Raw genomic sequence first — 16,151 nt, 5'->3', positions numbered from 1 at the left:
CCCAAATCTAAACTCCTCCTATTCTGCATACTAGGGGCTCATTTTTCCTCTTTCTTATAGCTGTTAGTGTCATTTTTTGGATCTATCTCAATATAAGCCAATGTTTATTTCTATATACTCTTACTTAATTTTATGTATTGCCGTACATTGAAACCTCCTGAAAAGACCAGTCCGATTTCCTACAGTAAATGTTTCCACCATACATTATACCTACCAACCTTTTTTTGAGAAGCCATGAGGCCTCCTAGTCATTGTATTGTAGTTTATGTAATCTGAGCAGACTATAAGCACTAATTCTGGCTAGTGGCTATTTTTCTGTAGACGTGAGTGCACAAGTTGCCGTCCTATATAACGGGCTAGTGTCCTAACTCCTGGGAAGGCCTTGTATGTCAGGGTTTAGTATCTGGTGACCTCTAATTCTGGCTCTTCTTTTCAGGGTCATCAATACAATGCTGGTGACGTGTGCGGTCTGCTGCTACTTGTTGTGAGTATAAACAGCAGTGTTTTGTGTCCGTGTGCAATGACATTGATCTGCCCTTCTTCTGAGTAGCCATAAATATGATCCTATCTGTACTAAACACAGCCCCAAGGAAAGGACTTCTCAGTACTTTTTTTTTTTTCACTTGTTGCCCTGAAAACAACAAATCAGTAAGTAAAGCATATTAGGTTGTAGCCAAATTCTAGACATTTTAACCCCTTCCTGCTCCAGCCAATTTTCACTTCTGCATTTTTGTTGTATCCTTCTCTTCCTCCAATTGCCGTAACTTTTATATTTTTCTGTCTTGAGCTTGTTTTTATGTGAGACGAGCTGTACTTTTGAATGACACCATTCACTTTACAGGGAAATAGGGAAAAAAATGTCCAAGTGCTGAGACATTACCAAACCCCCCGCAATTCTGACGCTGTTTTTTGGGAGTTGCTTTTATACATACAGTACATTGCATGGGTAAATATAACCCAGCAATATGACTTTCCTCATCAGGACAGCAATACCAAAACTTGTATTATTATTATTATTATTATTATTATTATTATTATTATTATTATTATATTTTTGTGATGAAAAAAATCAAATTTTTTCTTCAAATTTCTTTGATTATCAACATTTTCCTAGACCCGTAATCTTTTAATTTTTCAGTCAATGTGAGGGCTTATTTTTCATTTCTCATTTTTATTAATATTATTTTGGGATGGATGGGACATTTTGATCACTTCTTAGGCCGGGGCCACACGGGGCACTAGGGCGATCCTCGCATGACACTCGGCTCACGCTGGCAGCACAGCAGAAACCGAGTGTCATGCGAGTGTCACTGCGACTGAGGACTAATCATGCGATCGGATCTCAGCTGCGGGGGGCGGGCAGGTGCTGAGGAAGAGAGGGAGGCATTTATCTCCCTCTCTGCTTCGTAGCCGGCAATTGCGATTTCTCGCCCTGCACTCGTGGTACACCGGTGTACTGCAAGTGCAGTGTGATTTTTCTCTCGCTCCATAGACTTGAATGGGTGCGAGAGAAACAAGGATTGCATTGCACCCGCAGCATGCTGCGACTGTTTTCTCGGTCCGATTAGGGCTGACAAAATAATTGCTCATGGGTGCTAGCACATAGAGTAATATTGGTCCAAGTGGAATGTGATGTTTTATCACATTCCACTCTCACCGATTTTCATGCCTGTGTCTTAGGCCTTACAGCATTTTTTTTTTTTTTTTTTGCGGTATTGTGGCAATTTTAACGTTTTTGAATATCTTTGTTTACAGGTTACCGAACTGGTTACAGTATTTTTCGCTTCATAAGACGCACCTGATTATAAGACGCACCCCCAAATTTGGTGAAGGAAAAGAGAATTTTTTTTTTTTTAAATAAATGGGGTCCGTCTTATAATGCCAGTGTCCGTCTAACAAATCATATAGGGTATATGTCCCTCATAGCCCCCATCCTAAAATTAGCCCCCTTAATCTGTATATGGCCCCCTTATATTGAATATAGCCCCCCTGTGGCTGGCACACGGCCCCTATTGCTGCCCATGGCCCCCTGTGGCTGGCACACGGCCCCTATTGCTGCCCATGGCCCCCATGTGGCTGGCACACGGCCCCTATTGCTGCCCATGGCCCCCATGTGGCTGGCACACGGCCCCTATTGCTGCCCATGGCCCCCATGTGGCTGGCACACGGCCCCTATTGCTGCCCATGGCCCCCATGTGGCTGGCACACGGCCCCTATTGCTGCCCATGGCCCCCATGTGGCTGGCACACGGCCCCTATTGCTGCCCATGGCCCCCATGTGGCTGGCACACGGCCCCTATTGCTGCCCATGGCCCCCATGTGGCTGGCACACGGCCCCTATTGCTGCCCATGGCCCCCATGTGGCTGGCACACGGCCCCTATTGCTGCCCATGGCCCCCATGTGGCTGGCACACGGCCCCTATTGCTGCCCATGGCCCCCATGTGGCTGGCACACGGCCCCTATTGCTGCCCATGGCCCCCATGTGGCTGGCACACGGCCCCTATTGCTGCCCATGGCCCCCATGTGGCTGGCACACGGCCCCTATTGCTGCCCATGGCCCCCATGTGGCTGGCACACGGCCCCTATTGCTGCCCATGGCCCCCATGTGGCTGGCACACGGCCCCTATTGCTGCCCATGGCCCCCATGTGGCTGGCACACGGCCCCTATTGCTGCCCATGGCCCCCATGTGGCTGGCACACGGCCCCTATTGCTGCCCATGGCCCCCATGTGGCTGGCACACGGCCCCTATTGCTGCCCATGGCCCCCATGTGGCTGGCACACGGCCCCTATTGCTGCCCATGGCCCCCATGTGGCTGGCACACGGCCCCTATTGCTGCCCATGGCCCCCATGTGGCTGGCACACGGCCCCTATTGCTGCCCATGGCCCCCATGTGGCTGGCACACGGCCCCTATTGCTGCCCATGGCCCCCATGTGGCTGGCACACGGCCCCTATTGCTGCCCATGGCCCCCATGTGGCTGGCACACGGCCCCTATTGCTGCCCATGGCCCCCATGTGGCTGGCACACGGCCCCTATTGCTGCCCATGGCCCCCATGTGGCTGGCACACGGCCCCTATTGCTGCCCATGGCCCCCATGTGGCTGGCACACGGCCCCTATTGCTGCCCATGGCCCCCATGTGGCTGGCACACGGCCCCTATTGCTGCCCATGGCCCCCATGTGGCTGGCACACGGCCCCTATTGCTGCCCATGGCCCCCATGTGGCTGGCACACGGCCCCTATTGCTGCCCATGGCCCCCATGTGGCTGGCACACGGCCCCTATTGCTGCCCATGGCCCCCATGTGGCTGGCACACGGCCCCTATTGCTGCCCATGGCCCCCATGTGGCTGGCACACGGCCCCTATTGCTGCCCATGGCCCCCATGTGGCTGGCACACGGCCCCTATTGCTGCCCATGGCCCCCATGTGGCTGGCACACGGCCCCTATTGCTGCCCATGGCCCCCATGTGGCTGGCACACGGCCCCTATTGCTGCCCATGGCCCCCATGTGGCTGGCACACGGCCCCTATTGCTGCCCATGGCCCCCATGTGGCTGGCACACGGCCCCTATTGCTGCCCATGGCCCCCATGTGGCTGGCACACGGCCCCTATTGCTGCCCATGGCCCCCATGTGGCTGGCACACGGCCCCTATTGCTGCCCATGGCCCCCATGTGGCTGGCACACGGCCCCTATTGCTGCCCATGGCCCCCATGTGGCTGGCACACGGCCCCTATTGCTGCCCATGGCCCCCATGTGGCTGGCACACGGCCCCTATTGCTGCCCATGGCCCCCATGTGGCTGGCACACGGCCCCTATTGCTGCCCATGGCCCCCATGTGGCTGGCACACGGCCCCTATTGCTGCCCATGGCCCCCATGTGGCTGGCACACGGCCCCTATTGCTGCCCATGGCCCCCATGTGGCTGGCACACGGCCCCTATTGCTGCCCATGGCCCCCATGTGGCTGGCACACGGCCCCTATTGCTGCCCATGGCCCCCATGTGGCTGGCACACGGCCCCTATTGCTGCCCATGGCCCCCATGTGGCTGGCACACGGCCCCTATTGCTGCCCATGGCCCCCATGTGGCTGGCACACGGCCCCTATTGCTGCCCATGGCCCCCATGTGGCTGGCACACGGCCCCTATTGCTGCCCATGGCCCCCATGTGGCTGGCACACATCACCCTGTGTTTGATATGGCCCCCATGCTGCTGCTTATAGTAAAATAAACTCTTTCCTTACCTTCTCCAGCGCTGTCCTCCCTCGTGTCTCCCTCCGTGCTGCTGAGCTCCTGCACTTCCTGGTTCTGAGTGCCGGTCATGTGATCGGCACAGCAGAGTGACATCATCTCTGCGTGCCTGATCACAGTGGCAGGAGGGAGACACCAGGAGACACGCTGGAGGAGGTAAGTAAAGAATTTTTTATTTTACTATGGGCAGCAGCATGGGGGCCATATCTAACGCGGGGGGAAGGGGGAGGTTCAGGCATGTGCCATCAAAGGGGGGCGCATATAATATGCGCTGCTCCCCCAGCCCGTGTGGGTGGTTTCAGCACCACGGTGATGGACAGCGGCAGTGCATATTATGAGCAGGAGATCTCCCGCTGCAGCCTTGACCAGCCTCCCTCAGCCCCCAGCACCGCTCCAGAGCTGCCCCCACCTCCCCTGGACCCTGCAGTATATAATCCGTATATTCGGATTATAAGACGCACCCCCTACTTTTCCCCCAAAATTTGGGGGAACAAAAAGTGCGTCTCATAAAGCGAAAAATACGGTAATTATTTTTATATTTTGATATATCTTGACGCAGCTACACAACGTGTGTTTTTTTTTTTTTGTTTTTTTTTTTTCTTTTAAATTATCTGTTTAATAGGGTGATTTGAACTTTTTATGTTTTTTTTCTTTTTTTTTTTTTCTCATATTTTTAAAACTTTTTTTTTTTTTTTTTTACTTTCCACAGTATTTGTTATTCCCCTTAAGGCACTGGAAACTGCGATCGTCTGGTCACTTGTGCTATATACAACAATGTCACAGTATTGCTGTATATAGCAAAAAATTATGGTCTCCGTTGAAGCCCGGCCACATGCAAGATTTTGAAGTAACTCCTTAACGTCAGGCATGGAAGTATTCAATAAGCCCCAACAGTTAAAGCAACTTAGTCGCCCCACAATTGCGTCACGGGAGTTCTGAGTGGCACAGATGACTGGCCCCCATGCCGCTTTTGTCAACAGCAGTTAACAGGTCAACAGTTGTGATCTCCACTCCACCCGTAACTGCTAGAGGCAGGTTCTGGCTGTAACACAACTATTACCTGCCAAGTATGAGGCAAGCTCACGTTTTGGTACCGGTACCGACTTGGGCTGTACATGTACGGCATATGTCTGTAAGGGGTTAAAGGTGAATTCACACTAATTAGGATCTATCTCATCAAAGCAACCCATTTCTTAACTCGCTTAAAGCCGCAATCACTGATCCTACTGTTGGTAAACAGCTGTTCACCGGGGAAAGCCACTGCTACTGTGTTCCCCTGAAAACTAGACATCACTTAGCGCATTTTTCAGGGCAAAAAATAATATAAGGCTTATTTTCGGGGTAGTGCTTTTTCTCAGGAAAATACGGTTGGGGGTAAAGTAGATTTCCCCCCCCTCCTCCTCCTCCTCCATCGCCCCTTACTCAGGAGAATCACACTTAGGCCTAAGCCACACGGCGAGAAAAACAGTGCGAGTGGAGTGCGATAAAACATCGCATTCCCCTCGGACCAATTCTAGCCTGTGTGACAGCACACATGAGCGATTATTTTCTCAGCCCTAATTGGACTGAGAAAACAATTGTAGCATGCTGCGATTGTAATGCGAGACTCTTTCTCTCGCACCCATTCAAGTGAATGGGGCGAGAGAAAAATCGCACTGCACTCGCGGTACACCGGTGTACCGCTAGGGCAGTGCGAGAATGGCAATAGCCGGCTACGCAGGAGAGAGGGAGAGAAATCCCTCCCTCCCCTCCTGAGTGCCGGCCTGCCCCCTGCAGCTGAGGTCTGCTCGCACGAACGGACCTCAGTTGCAAGGACACACGCATGACACTCAGCTCTGCTGTACTGCCAGCATCCGGCAATAGCGATTGCATTCAGCCGGCAGGGGAACCTGGGATGCAGGGCAGTGTAGCACGAGGACCTGCGGTGGAACTTATCGTGTGTGTGTGTGTGTGTGTGTGTGTGTGTGTGTGTGATCTGATGTGTTTGGGTGTGTGTTTCACCACAGGTCCTTGATGTGTTCTATTGCAGGTCCTCCCGCTCGGTGTCTGGTGAGTATGATTGCGGTATCTTCTGTCTTCTTTCTTCTCTCTTTTGGGGGTGTCTGCTTTCTATAATGAAATGTCCTGCTGTATTCTTTACATTTTTTTAGCTGCGTGGACACTTCATTATTGAACCGCAACTAGGTCTTATTTTCGGGGTAGGGCTTATATTTATGCCTTACTCCTAAAATGCTGAAAACTCTTCCTAGGGCTTATTTTCGAGGATATGCCATTGCTAAATTTATTTCTCTAAGGCCCGGCTCCACTTGCATACAGCTTTCGAAACAAGGTATAATGCTAATGACCCTCGGCTCTGGCTCTGCTGTGAGCGTGAGCTGAGAATCATGCGACTGTGATCTATCTTTCGATCAGATCACGACTGCTGAGAAGATGGAGGGAGCACTTTCTCCTGCTTCTCTGCTGCCTGCCTCTGCATATATTGCACTGCACTCGGATGACATGCGAGTGCAGTGAGATGTTTCAAATGCATTAATTGACTTGTATGGGTGCGAGTGAGCTGAGACTTGCTGCTAAACACAACATGGACACTGTTCCATAGTTTTACACTGGAGTGAGTGCAATCCTATGTTTTATCGGATTGTACTCATCCGCGCAAAACGCAAGTGGAGCTGAGGTCTAAACATAAATGGCTACGAGATCATGTCATAAAAGAATGGGATGAGTCCGCCAAAAAGAGACACTTTTCTAGAGCAGGGCTGTGTTTTTGCTCATAGCTTAAAGGGTTTCCATTGCATATAAAGCTAGCCAGAACACTGTGCCATCACACAGTTTAAGCAGTTTTGTTATCACTCCACTTATTTTCCCTCAAACTGTTCCTATTTCAGGTCTTGTAGAGTAATTGTGCCCACAAGATTGGCACTTCCATAGGCACTTAATTTATAAAACCTTGCAGGAAGCCACTATATTTTTCCATCATTCTCTAAAGAGGTTTAGTAATAGTGAAGCTCCTGTGTAGTGTGTGGGCATCCTGGCGCAGCTCCTGTGTAATGTGAGGGTGTTCTCGCTCTGCTCCTGTGTAATGTGAGGGTGTCCTCGCTCTGCTCCTGTGTAATGTGAGTGTGTCCTCGCTCTGCTCCTGTGTAATGTGAGGGTGTCCTCGCTCTGCTCCTGTGTAATGTGAGGGTGTCCTCGCTCTGCTCCTGTGTAATGTGAGGGTGTTCTCGCTCTGCTCCTGTGTAATGTGAGTGTGTCCTCGCTCTGCTCCTGTGTAATGTGAGTGTGTCCTCGCTCTGCTCCTGTGTAATGTGAGGGTGTTCTCGCTCTGCTCCTGTGTAATGTGAGGGTGTCCTCCTTGCTCAGCTCCTGTGTAATGTGAGGGTGTCCTCCTTGCTCAGCTCCTGTTTATTGTGAGGGTGTCCTTGCTCAGCTCCTGTGTAATGTGAGGGTGTCCTCGCGCAGCTCCTGTGTAATGTGAGGGTGTCCTCGCGCAGCTCTTGTGTAATGTGAGGGTGTCCTCGCGCAGCTCCTGTGTAATGTGAGGGTGTCCTCGCTCAGCTCCCGTGTAATGTGAGGGTGTCCTCGCTCAGCTCCCGTGTAATGTGAGGGTGTCCTCGCTCAGCTCCCGTGTAATGTGAGGGTGTCCTCGCTCAGCTCCCGTGTAATGTGAGGGTGTCCTCGCTCAGCTCCCGTGTAATGTGAGGGTGTCCTCGCTCAGCTCCCGTGTAATGTGAGGGTGTCCTCGCTCAGCTCCCGTGTAATGTGAGGGTGTCCTCGCTCTGCTCCTGTGTAATGTGAGGGTGTCCTCGCTCTGCTCCTGTGTAATGTGAGGGTGTCCTCGCTCTGCTCCTGTGTAATGTGAGGGTGTCCTCGCTCTGCTCCTGTGTAATGTGAGTGTGTCCTCGCTCTGCTCCTGTGTAATGTGAGTGTGTCCTCGCTCTGCTCCTGTGTAATGTGAGTGTGTCCTCGCTCTGCTCCTGTGTAATGTGAGGGTGTCCTCGCTCTGCTCCTGTGTAATGTGAGGGTGTCCTCGCTCTGCTCCTGTGTAATGTGAGGGTGTTCTCGCTCTGCTCCTGTGTAATGTGAGGGTGTCCTCGCTCTGCTCCTGTGTAATGTGAGTGTGTCCTCGCTCTGCTCCTGTGTAATGTGAGTGTGTCCTCGCTCTGCTCCTGTGTAATGTGAGTGTGTCCTCGCTCTGCTCCTGTGTAATGTGAGGGTGTTCTCGCTCTGCTCCTGTGTAATGTGAGGGTGTCCTCCTTGCTCAGCTCCTGTGTAATGTGAGGGTGTCCTCCTTGCTCAGCTCCTGTTTATTGTGAGGGTGTCCTTGCTCAGCTCCTGTGTAATGTGAGTGTGTCCTCGCTCTGCTCCTGTGTAATGTGAGGGTGTCCTCGCTCTGCTCCTGTGTAATGTGAGGGTGTCCTCGCTCTGCTCCTGTGTAATGTGAGGGTGTTCTCGCTCTGCTCCTGTGTAATGTGAGGGTGTCCTCGCTCTGCTCCTGTGTAATGTGAGTGTGTCCTCGCTCTGCTCCTGTGTAATGTGAGTGTGTCCTCGCTCTGCTCCTGTGTAATGTGAGGGTGTTCTCGCTCTGCTCCTGTGTAATGTGAGGGTGTCCTCCTTGCTCAGCTCCTGTGTAATGTGAGGGTGTCCTCCTTGCTCAGCTCCTGTTTATTGTGAGGGTGTCCTTGCTCAGCTCCTGTGTAATGTGAGGGTGTCCTCGCGCAGCTCCTGTGTAATGTGAGGGTGTCCTCGCGCAGCTCTTGTGTAATGTGAGGGTGTCCTCGCGCAGCTCTTGTGTAATGTGAGGGTGTCCTCGCTCAGCTCTTGTGTAATGTGAGGGTGTCCTCGCTCAGCTCCCGTGTAATGTGAGGGTGTCCTCGCTCAGCTCCCGTGTAATGTGAGGGTGTCCTCGCTCAGCTCCTGTGTAATGTGAGGGTGTCCTCGCTCAGCTCCCGTGTAATGTGAGGGTGTCCTCGCTCAGCTCCCGTGTAATGTGAGGGTGTCCTCGCTCAGCTCCCGTGTAATGTGAGGGTGTCCTCGCTCAGCTCCCGTGTAATGTGAGGGTGTCCTCGCTCAGCTCCCGTGTAATGTGAGGGTGTCCTCGCTCAGCTCCCGTGTAATGTGAGGGTGTCCTCGCTCAGCTCCCGTGTAATGTGAGGGTGTCCTCGCTCAGCTCCCCTGTAATGTGAGGGTGTCCTCGCTCAGCTCCCCTGTAATGTGAGGGTGTCCTCGCTCAGCTCCTGATGCCGGTGGAATGCTCCGGTCCTGATAGAGCAGGCCAGCAGGTTGTCATGAGATAAATCTAGTCCAGACTCCTGGCCAGCTCCCAGTTTCCACTACATGCTCTAGCTGACGGTTGACATTAACTCCTGCTTGGCCGACAAGTCTCCGTATGAACCCGCTGAGGGCTGATCTCCACTTTTCTATAAGCTTATTTATTTTTAGTGCTTTTACACTACCTGTGCCTTCCCATGGTGACAGCCACTTCTGTAATAATTCATTATATTACATTTTATTATCGATGTGTTCACACTTTGAGCATTTGCTGGGGATTTTGTTGTGGGGTCTTTGTAAACCTCAGTAATCACACCTTTCATTGATGTGCATTGTATTGTACTTAAAGGGAACCTGTCAGGTCAAAAAATACGTAATTACTTACCGGTAATGTGTTTTTTCTGAACCCATGACTGCACCACGAGAGAGGGGATCCGCCCTTCAAGGACAGGAAACCTCCAGAATAAAAAGGGGCGGCACCTCTCCCCGCATCAGTTGATTACCGAGCATGACAGGACCTCCGAAACAAGGAACATCGTTAAAACATATCCCGCCACCATAACCGCCCAGTGAAGAGGAGCGAAAAAGGAAGCAAACCAGTAACACCTAAGTGCAGGGAGGGAATGTAAGGGTGCCATCATGGGTTCAGAAAAAACACATTACCGGTAAGTAATTACGTATTTTTCCAGCACCCATGACGGCACCACGAGAGAATTACAGAGATGAAGACCTAGGGAGGGACAACAGTTTGCAGAACCCGTCTCCCAAAGGTGACGTCGGTGAACGACAAATCAAGGCGATAGTGAATAAAAAAGGTGGACGGAGAAGACCAGGTTGCCGCCTTACATATCTGCTCGATGGAGACCTCTGACCTCTCCGCCCAGGACGATGCCATCGCTCGCGTGGAGTGCGCCTTCAGACCAGGAGGTACGGCTTCGCCCCCGGCCGTGTAAGCAACAGAGATGGCATCCCTGATCCACCTGGCCAAGGTGGATTTAGAAGCCTTAAGCCCCTTCCTACAACCCTGGAAGACTACAAACAGAGACTTATCCCTCCTCCCTTCTGAGGTGACCAACAGATACCGTTGAAGACAACGCCTAACATCCAGGCAGTGCCATCCCATCTCCTCCGGAGTAGCAGGGTTGGCATAAAAAGAGGGGAGCACTATTTCTTGTGATCTATGGAAGTGGGAATGCACCTTCGGCAAATAGGCTGGGTCAGTTCTTAAAACCACTCGGTCTTCAAAAAACTGGGTATACGGAGGAGAGATGGATAAGGCCTGAAGGTCACTAACCCTACGGGCGGAAGTGAGTGCGACCAGGAGAATCGTTTTGAGGGACCGATGCTTGAGTGAGATAGGATCTAAGGGCTCAAACGGGGGCCGTGTTAAAGCTGAAAGGACCAAGTTAAGGTCCCAGGACGGCAGTGGCATGCTGCACCGAGGCCTAGACCTAGTACAGGACCTAACAAACCTAGACACCCAGGGATCTCCGGCCAGGGCATGGTTATACAAGGCGCTCAGTGCGGAGATTTGCACCTTTAGGGTACTAACCGACAGATCTAGGTCCCAACCCCTCTGGAGGAACTCTAGGACAACCGGGACAGAGGGCCAGGAATTTGGCCCAAATGCGCACATAAATACGCATTGTGAGGTAGCACGGTCGGCTGCGCAGCAGAAGACACGGGATCCAGGCATTAAGGTTCACAGCACACGGTTTTAATGTCCAAACAAAAGTCCATAACAAAAATACATGTGCCTCTCCAGCAGAAAACTCAGGGAGTTCTGTTCACTCCCTCACTCCCGGCACACCTGCCCTTGTTCCTGATTCTATTTAACCCTACCTTCAGCCTGTAGGGAAACAGCATTAACCCTATAGTGGATTTACTTTCTATCATGGAGTGAGCACAACCGGGGCGAGACATACCGGCCGTCATAGATAACCCCGGTCACAGTCTCACATACCCCCCCCCCCCCTCAGTTCAAGCGTGCGGGGTTGAACTCCAGCCATCAAACACGGGCCGCGGGACAAGGCATCGGCGTTGCCCTGCAACCTACCGGCCCGGTGTTCAATCGTAAACCGGAAGTTCTGCAGAGAAAGGAACCACCGGGTAACCCTGGCATTCCGTTCCTTGGCGGACCTCATCCAGACCAGTGGAGAGTGATCCGTCACCAAGCGAAACTGACGTCCCAGCAGGTAATAGCGTAGGGACTCCAAGGCCCACTTGATCGCCAGGCACTCCTCCACTACACTATAATTCCGCTCGGGAGGGGTGAGCTTCCTACTTAAGAAGGTGACGGGGTGTTCCTCCCCCTGAACCACCTGAGACAGCACTGCCCCCAGGCCGACCTCCGAGGCGTCAGTCTGTACTATGAACTGCTTCCGGAAATCGGGGTTGACCAGAACGGGCTGTCCGCACAGGACCTCCTTCAGGGCCCGGAAGGAGTCCTCGGCCTGCGGAGTCCAGCGCACCATGACGGACTTCTTGCCTTTAAGAAGGTCCGTCAAGGGGGCTGATAGTCCCGCAAAATTCTTTACAAACCTCCTGTAGTACCCCACGATACCCAGGAAGGCCCTAACCTGCTTCGTGGTCAGGGGTCTAGGCCACTTCTGGATCGCCTCAACCTTGTTAATTTGGGGCGTAATCACTCCTTGGCCTATCACGTAGCCCAAGTAGCGGGCTTCCGTGAGTCCCAATGCACATTTCTTGGGATTGGCTGTCAATCCGGCTGTTCGAAGCGCGTCCACCACCGCTTGTACCTGTTCCAAGTGGGTCTGCCAATCGGAGCTGTAAATAATGATGTCATCCAGGTACGCTGATGCATACGCCTGGTGGGGTTCCAGCACTAAGTCCATCAACCTCTGGAACGTGGCCGGAGCGCCATGTAACCCAAAAGGCAAGACAACATAGTGGAAGAGACCCTCCGGCGTAACAAAAGCGGTTTTCTCCTTGGCGGACTCCGTCAGTGGCACCTGCCAGTACCCCTTGGTCAGGTCGAGCGTGGTAAAATATCGCGCCTGTCCCAGCCTATCAATCAGCTCATCCACCCGGGGCATGGGGTAGAGATCGAACTTGGATATTTCGTTCAATCTCCTAAAGTCATTGCAGAACCTTAAGGAGCCATCGGGTTTTGGTATTAGGACAATCGGACTAGCCCATTCACTCCGGGATTTTTCAATGACCCCCAGGCGTAACATTGTCTTTACTTCCTCCGATATGGCTTGTCGTCGAGCCTCCGGCACCCGGTATGACTTCAGGCGTACCTTCAGGTGGGGCTCGGTGACAATATCATGTCGTATCAGACTGGTCCTACCGGGCAGCTCAGAGAAGACATCGGGGTTCTGCTGAACCAACCGTTTGGCCTCTCGCCTCTGTTGCTTGGTGAGGGCTTCTCCAATCCTTACTTCCGGTTCGTCCTCTCCGGAGGTCGCTGGAGCCGGATGTGAACGACCCGAAGAGGAGGGAGGTGGGGAAAAAACAGCCATCAGGCTTTCCCGTTCCTGCCAAGGTTTTAATAGGTTGACATGATATATTTGTTCAGGTTTCCGCCTACCGGGCTGCAATACTTTATAGTTAACCACCCCGACTCTTTCCTTTATCTCGTAGGGGCCTTGCCACTGAGCCAGGAATTTACTCTCCGCCGTGGGGATTAATACCAACACCCGATCCCCGGGTTTAAAGGTCCGCACGGTGGCTTGTCTATTGTAGCGGCCGCTTTGCGCGGCCTGAGCCTCCTGTAAATGCTCCTTCACAATTGGCATGACCGCGCTTATGCGGTTCTGCATACCTAAAATGTGTTCGATCACACTTTTATGGGGGGTGGGCTCTTGTTCCCATGTTTCCTTTGCCAGGTCCAACAATCCCCGGGGATGTCGCCCGTATAACAATTCAAAAGGCGAAAACCCCGTGGATGCCTGTGGCACCTCTCGTATGGCAAACATCAAATAGGGAAGCATCATATCCCAGTCTTTCCCGTCTTTTGAAATCACCCTTCTTAGCATGGTTTTCAGGGTTTTATTGAAACGCTCGACTAAACCGTCCGTTTGAGGATGATACACAGACGTACGCAACTGCTTGATCTGGAGTAGCCGGCATAGCTCTTTGGTCACTTTAGACATGAATGGGGTCCCCTGATCCGTAAGGATCTCCTTGGGCAACCCCACCCGGCAGAACACAGCAAACAACTCCCGAGCTATAAGCTTTGCTGCAGTATGTCTGAGGGGTATCGCCTCGGGATACCGGGTGGCATAGTCAACGATCACTAGGATGTGTTGGTGCCCTCGAGCGGACTTTACGAGGGGCCCCACCAGATCCATCCCTATCCGTTCAAAAGGGACTTCTATAATGGGTAACGGTACCAACGGACTGCGAAAATGGGTCAGGGGTGCGGTAAGCTGACACTCCGGGCAGGTTTCGCAGAACCGTTTTACCTCCCCAAAGACCCCGGGCCAATAGAACCTTTGCAATATTCGCTCCTGCGTTTTCTTGACCCCTAGGTGGCCACTCATCAGGTGTTTATGAGCCAAGTCGAGGACCCGCCGGCGATGCGGCTGGGGCACCACCAATTGTTCTACCCCCACGCCCCGTATTTCATCTACCCGGTAGAGTAAATCCTGCTTAAGAGCGAAATGGGGGTACCTTACCTGGGCACCGGGCAGCTGTGCCACCCCGTCAACTACTGTCACCCGACTCCGGGCATGTATTAACGTAGGGTCCTGGAGTTGGGCTGTCCCAAACGTATCCGGGGACGCCTCCAACTCCGGGATGGGCTCGACCGTCTCAGCCTCTCCTGCCAATACCTCTAGGGGCGACCTATCGGGTTCACACTCTGTCCCTATCATGGTGACCCCTACGGCAGGTGTCCCGGATTCAGGATTGTAGGGCTCAGGTCCCGGACCGACCAATATCTGAGGGGACTTAGGGGGTCCCCTCCATAAAGTCCAAAAATAGGGCAGATCCCTTCCTAGGATCACGTCATAAGGAAGAGTGTTAAGAAGTCCCACCTCATGTTGCACCTGACCGCAAGGTGCTGTGATGGTGACAATCCCCGTGGGATAGTCGCGGCGGTCCCCATGTATGCAAACCACCGCCACGGTGCGTCCTGTGGCCTTTACTTTAGCCCTCAAGGTGGATCGCACAAGGGTCACTAAGCTTCCGGAATCCAACAATCCTGTAACCGGACATCCATTCACCTGTATTTGGCACAAGTGGGGCTCCGTCTCTGGGGAGACCAGGTCAGCGGTACACACCACCTGAGCATACATTGAACCCCGCCGGGTAACCCCACAATCCATGGGCTCCGTGGTGAGTGGACACTGGGCTTCCATATGTCCCACCCGCTGGCACCGCCAACATCTAATGGGGACGGAAACCCCCTTGACAGGTTGTCGTTTAGGGTACAGAACCTTCCGGACCTCAGGAATGGCGGCCGCGGCCTCAGACGGGACGGTAGGGGACTCCTGCACCGTTGTCAGCGGTGGGTCCTTGGCCCTAGGCTTGGAGGGGCCGGACCGACGGGCGGTACGCAAAGTCTCAGTGTCCCGTATCAAGTCCTGCGTAGCCACATGCCGCTCTACCAGGGACACTAATTGGTCCAGGGTACTCGGGTCACCCTGTCCTACCCACCGTTGAACGGTGACGGGTAAAGTGCGCACAAAACGATCCACTACTACCCTTTCCACCATTTGCGCCGGGCTCAGAGTGTCAGGCTGCAACCACTTTTTTACAAGATGCAATAAGTCATAGGCCTGGGAGCGTACGGGTTTGGCTTCCTCATAGAACCACTGATTTACCCGCTGAGCCCGTACATAGGTATTCACCCCCAACCGAGCCAGTATTTCGGCTTTCAGGGTCACATAGTCAATGGCGTCCTCGGTACAGAGGTCCAGGTACGCTTTTTGGGGTTCCCCCGTCAAATAGGGCGACAGTACCTCAGCCCACTGGACGGTCGGCAGCTTTTCCCGCTCGGCCACCCGCTCAAACACCGCCAGGAACGCTTCCACATCATCCCCCGGGGTCATCTTTTGCAACGCTTGTCTCACCGCTTTCCGGACGCTGCCGTCGTCACCCGGTCCCGGGGTTGTTGCTGCCGGTCCGGCACGGATCGACTTGGCCAGGAGAACCATCTGTTCTTGGTGCCTTTTTTCCTGCCCTTGCAAGGATTGCTGCTGACGTGCATTGGCCTGATCCATCTGTTCTTGGAGTTTTTTTTCCTGCATTTGCAAGGATTGCTGCTGACGTTCCAACGCCCGGAGCAGGTGTGCATTGGTCTGTTGCTGCTCTGCATTAGCCTGTTGCTGCTGTGCATTAGCGTGTGCCAGCTGCTTTAGTATTTCCTCCATGGCGTCGCCGGGTTTGGGCTGTAGTATAGCCGCTCGAATCCAGGACATGCGCAGCTGGGTCACCAGGGATGGATGCTACACCTCACCGGCTGTCATGCCCGCATTCTCCACCATATGTGAGGTAGCACGGTCGGCTGCGCAGCAGAAGACACGGGATCCAGGCATTAAGGTTCACAGCACACGGTTTTAATGTCCAAACAAAAGTCCATAACAAAAATACATGTGCCTCTCCAGCAGAAAACTCAGGGAGTTCTGTTCACTCCCTCACTCCCGGCACACCTGCCCTTGTTCCTGAT

General features: G+C 53.1%; 1 protein-coding gene across 1 annotated transcript in view; it reads left to right on the top strand.

The window, feature by feature from the left end:
- ATP6V0E1 (ATPase H+ transporting V0 subunit e1) overlaps window positions 1-16,151 on the top strand; it is a 51,166-nt gene that overhangs the window by 3,227 nt on the left and 31,788 nt on the right. Inside the window, exon 2 of the mRNA XM_075342351.1 lies at window positions 437-484. Coding sequence (XP_075198466.1) covers window positions 437-484 — 48 coding nt within the window. The remainder of the gene's footprint in view (window positions 1-436; window positions 485-16,151) is intronic.

This window comes from Anomaloglossus baeobatrachus, chromosome 4 (assembly GCF_048569485.1).
Source record: "Anomaloglossus baeobatrachus isolate aAnoBae1 chromosome 4, aAnoBae1.hap1, whole genome shotgun sequence".
NCBI lineage: Eukaryota > Metazoa > Chordata > Amphibia > Anura > Aromobatidae > Anomaloglossus > Anomaloglossus baeobatrachus.
The sequence above is the reverse complement of the archived record's forward strand: the minus strand, read 5'-3'. Positions and strand labels throughout refer to the sequence as shown.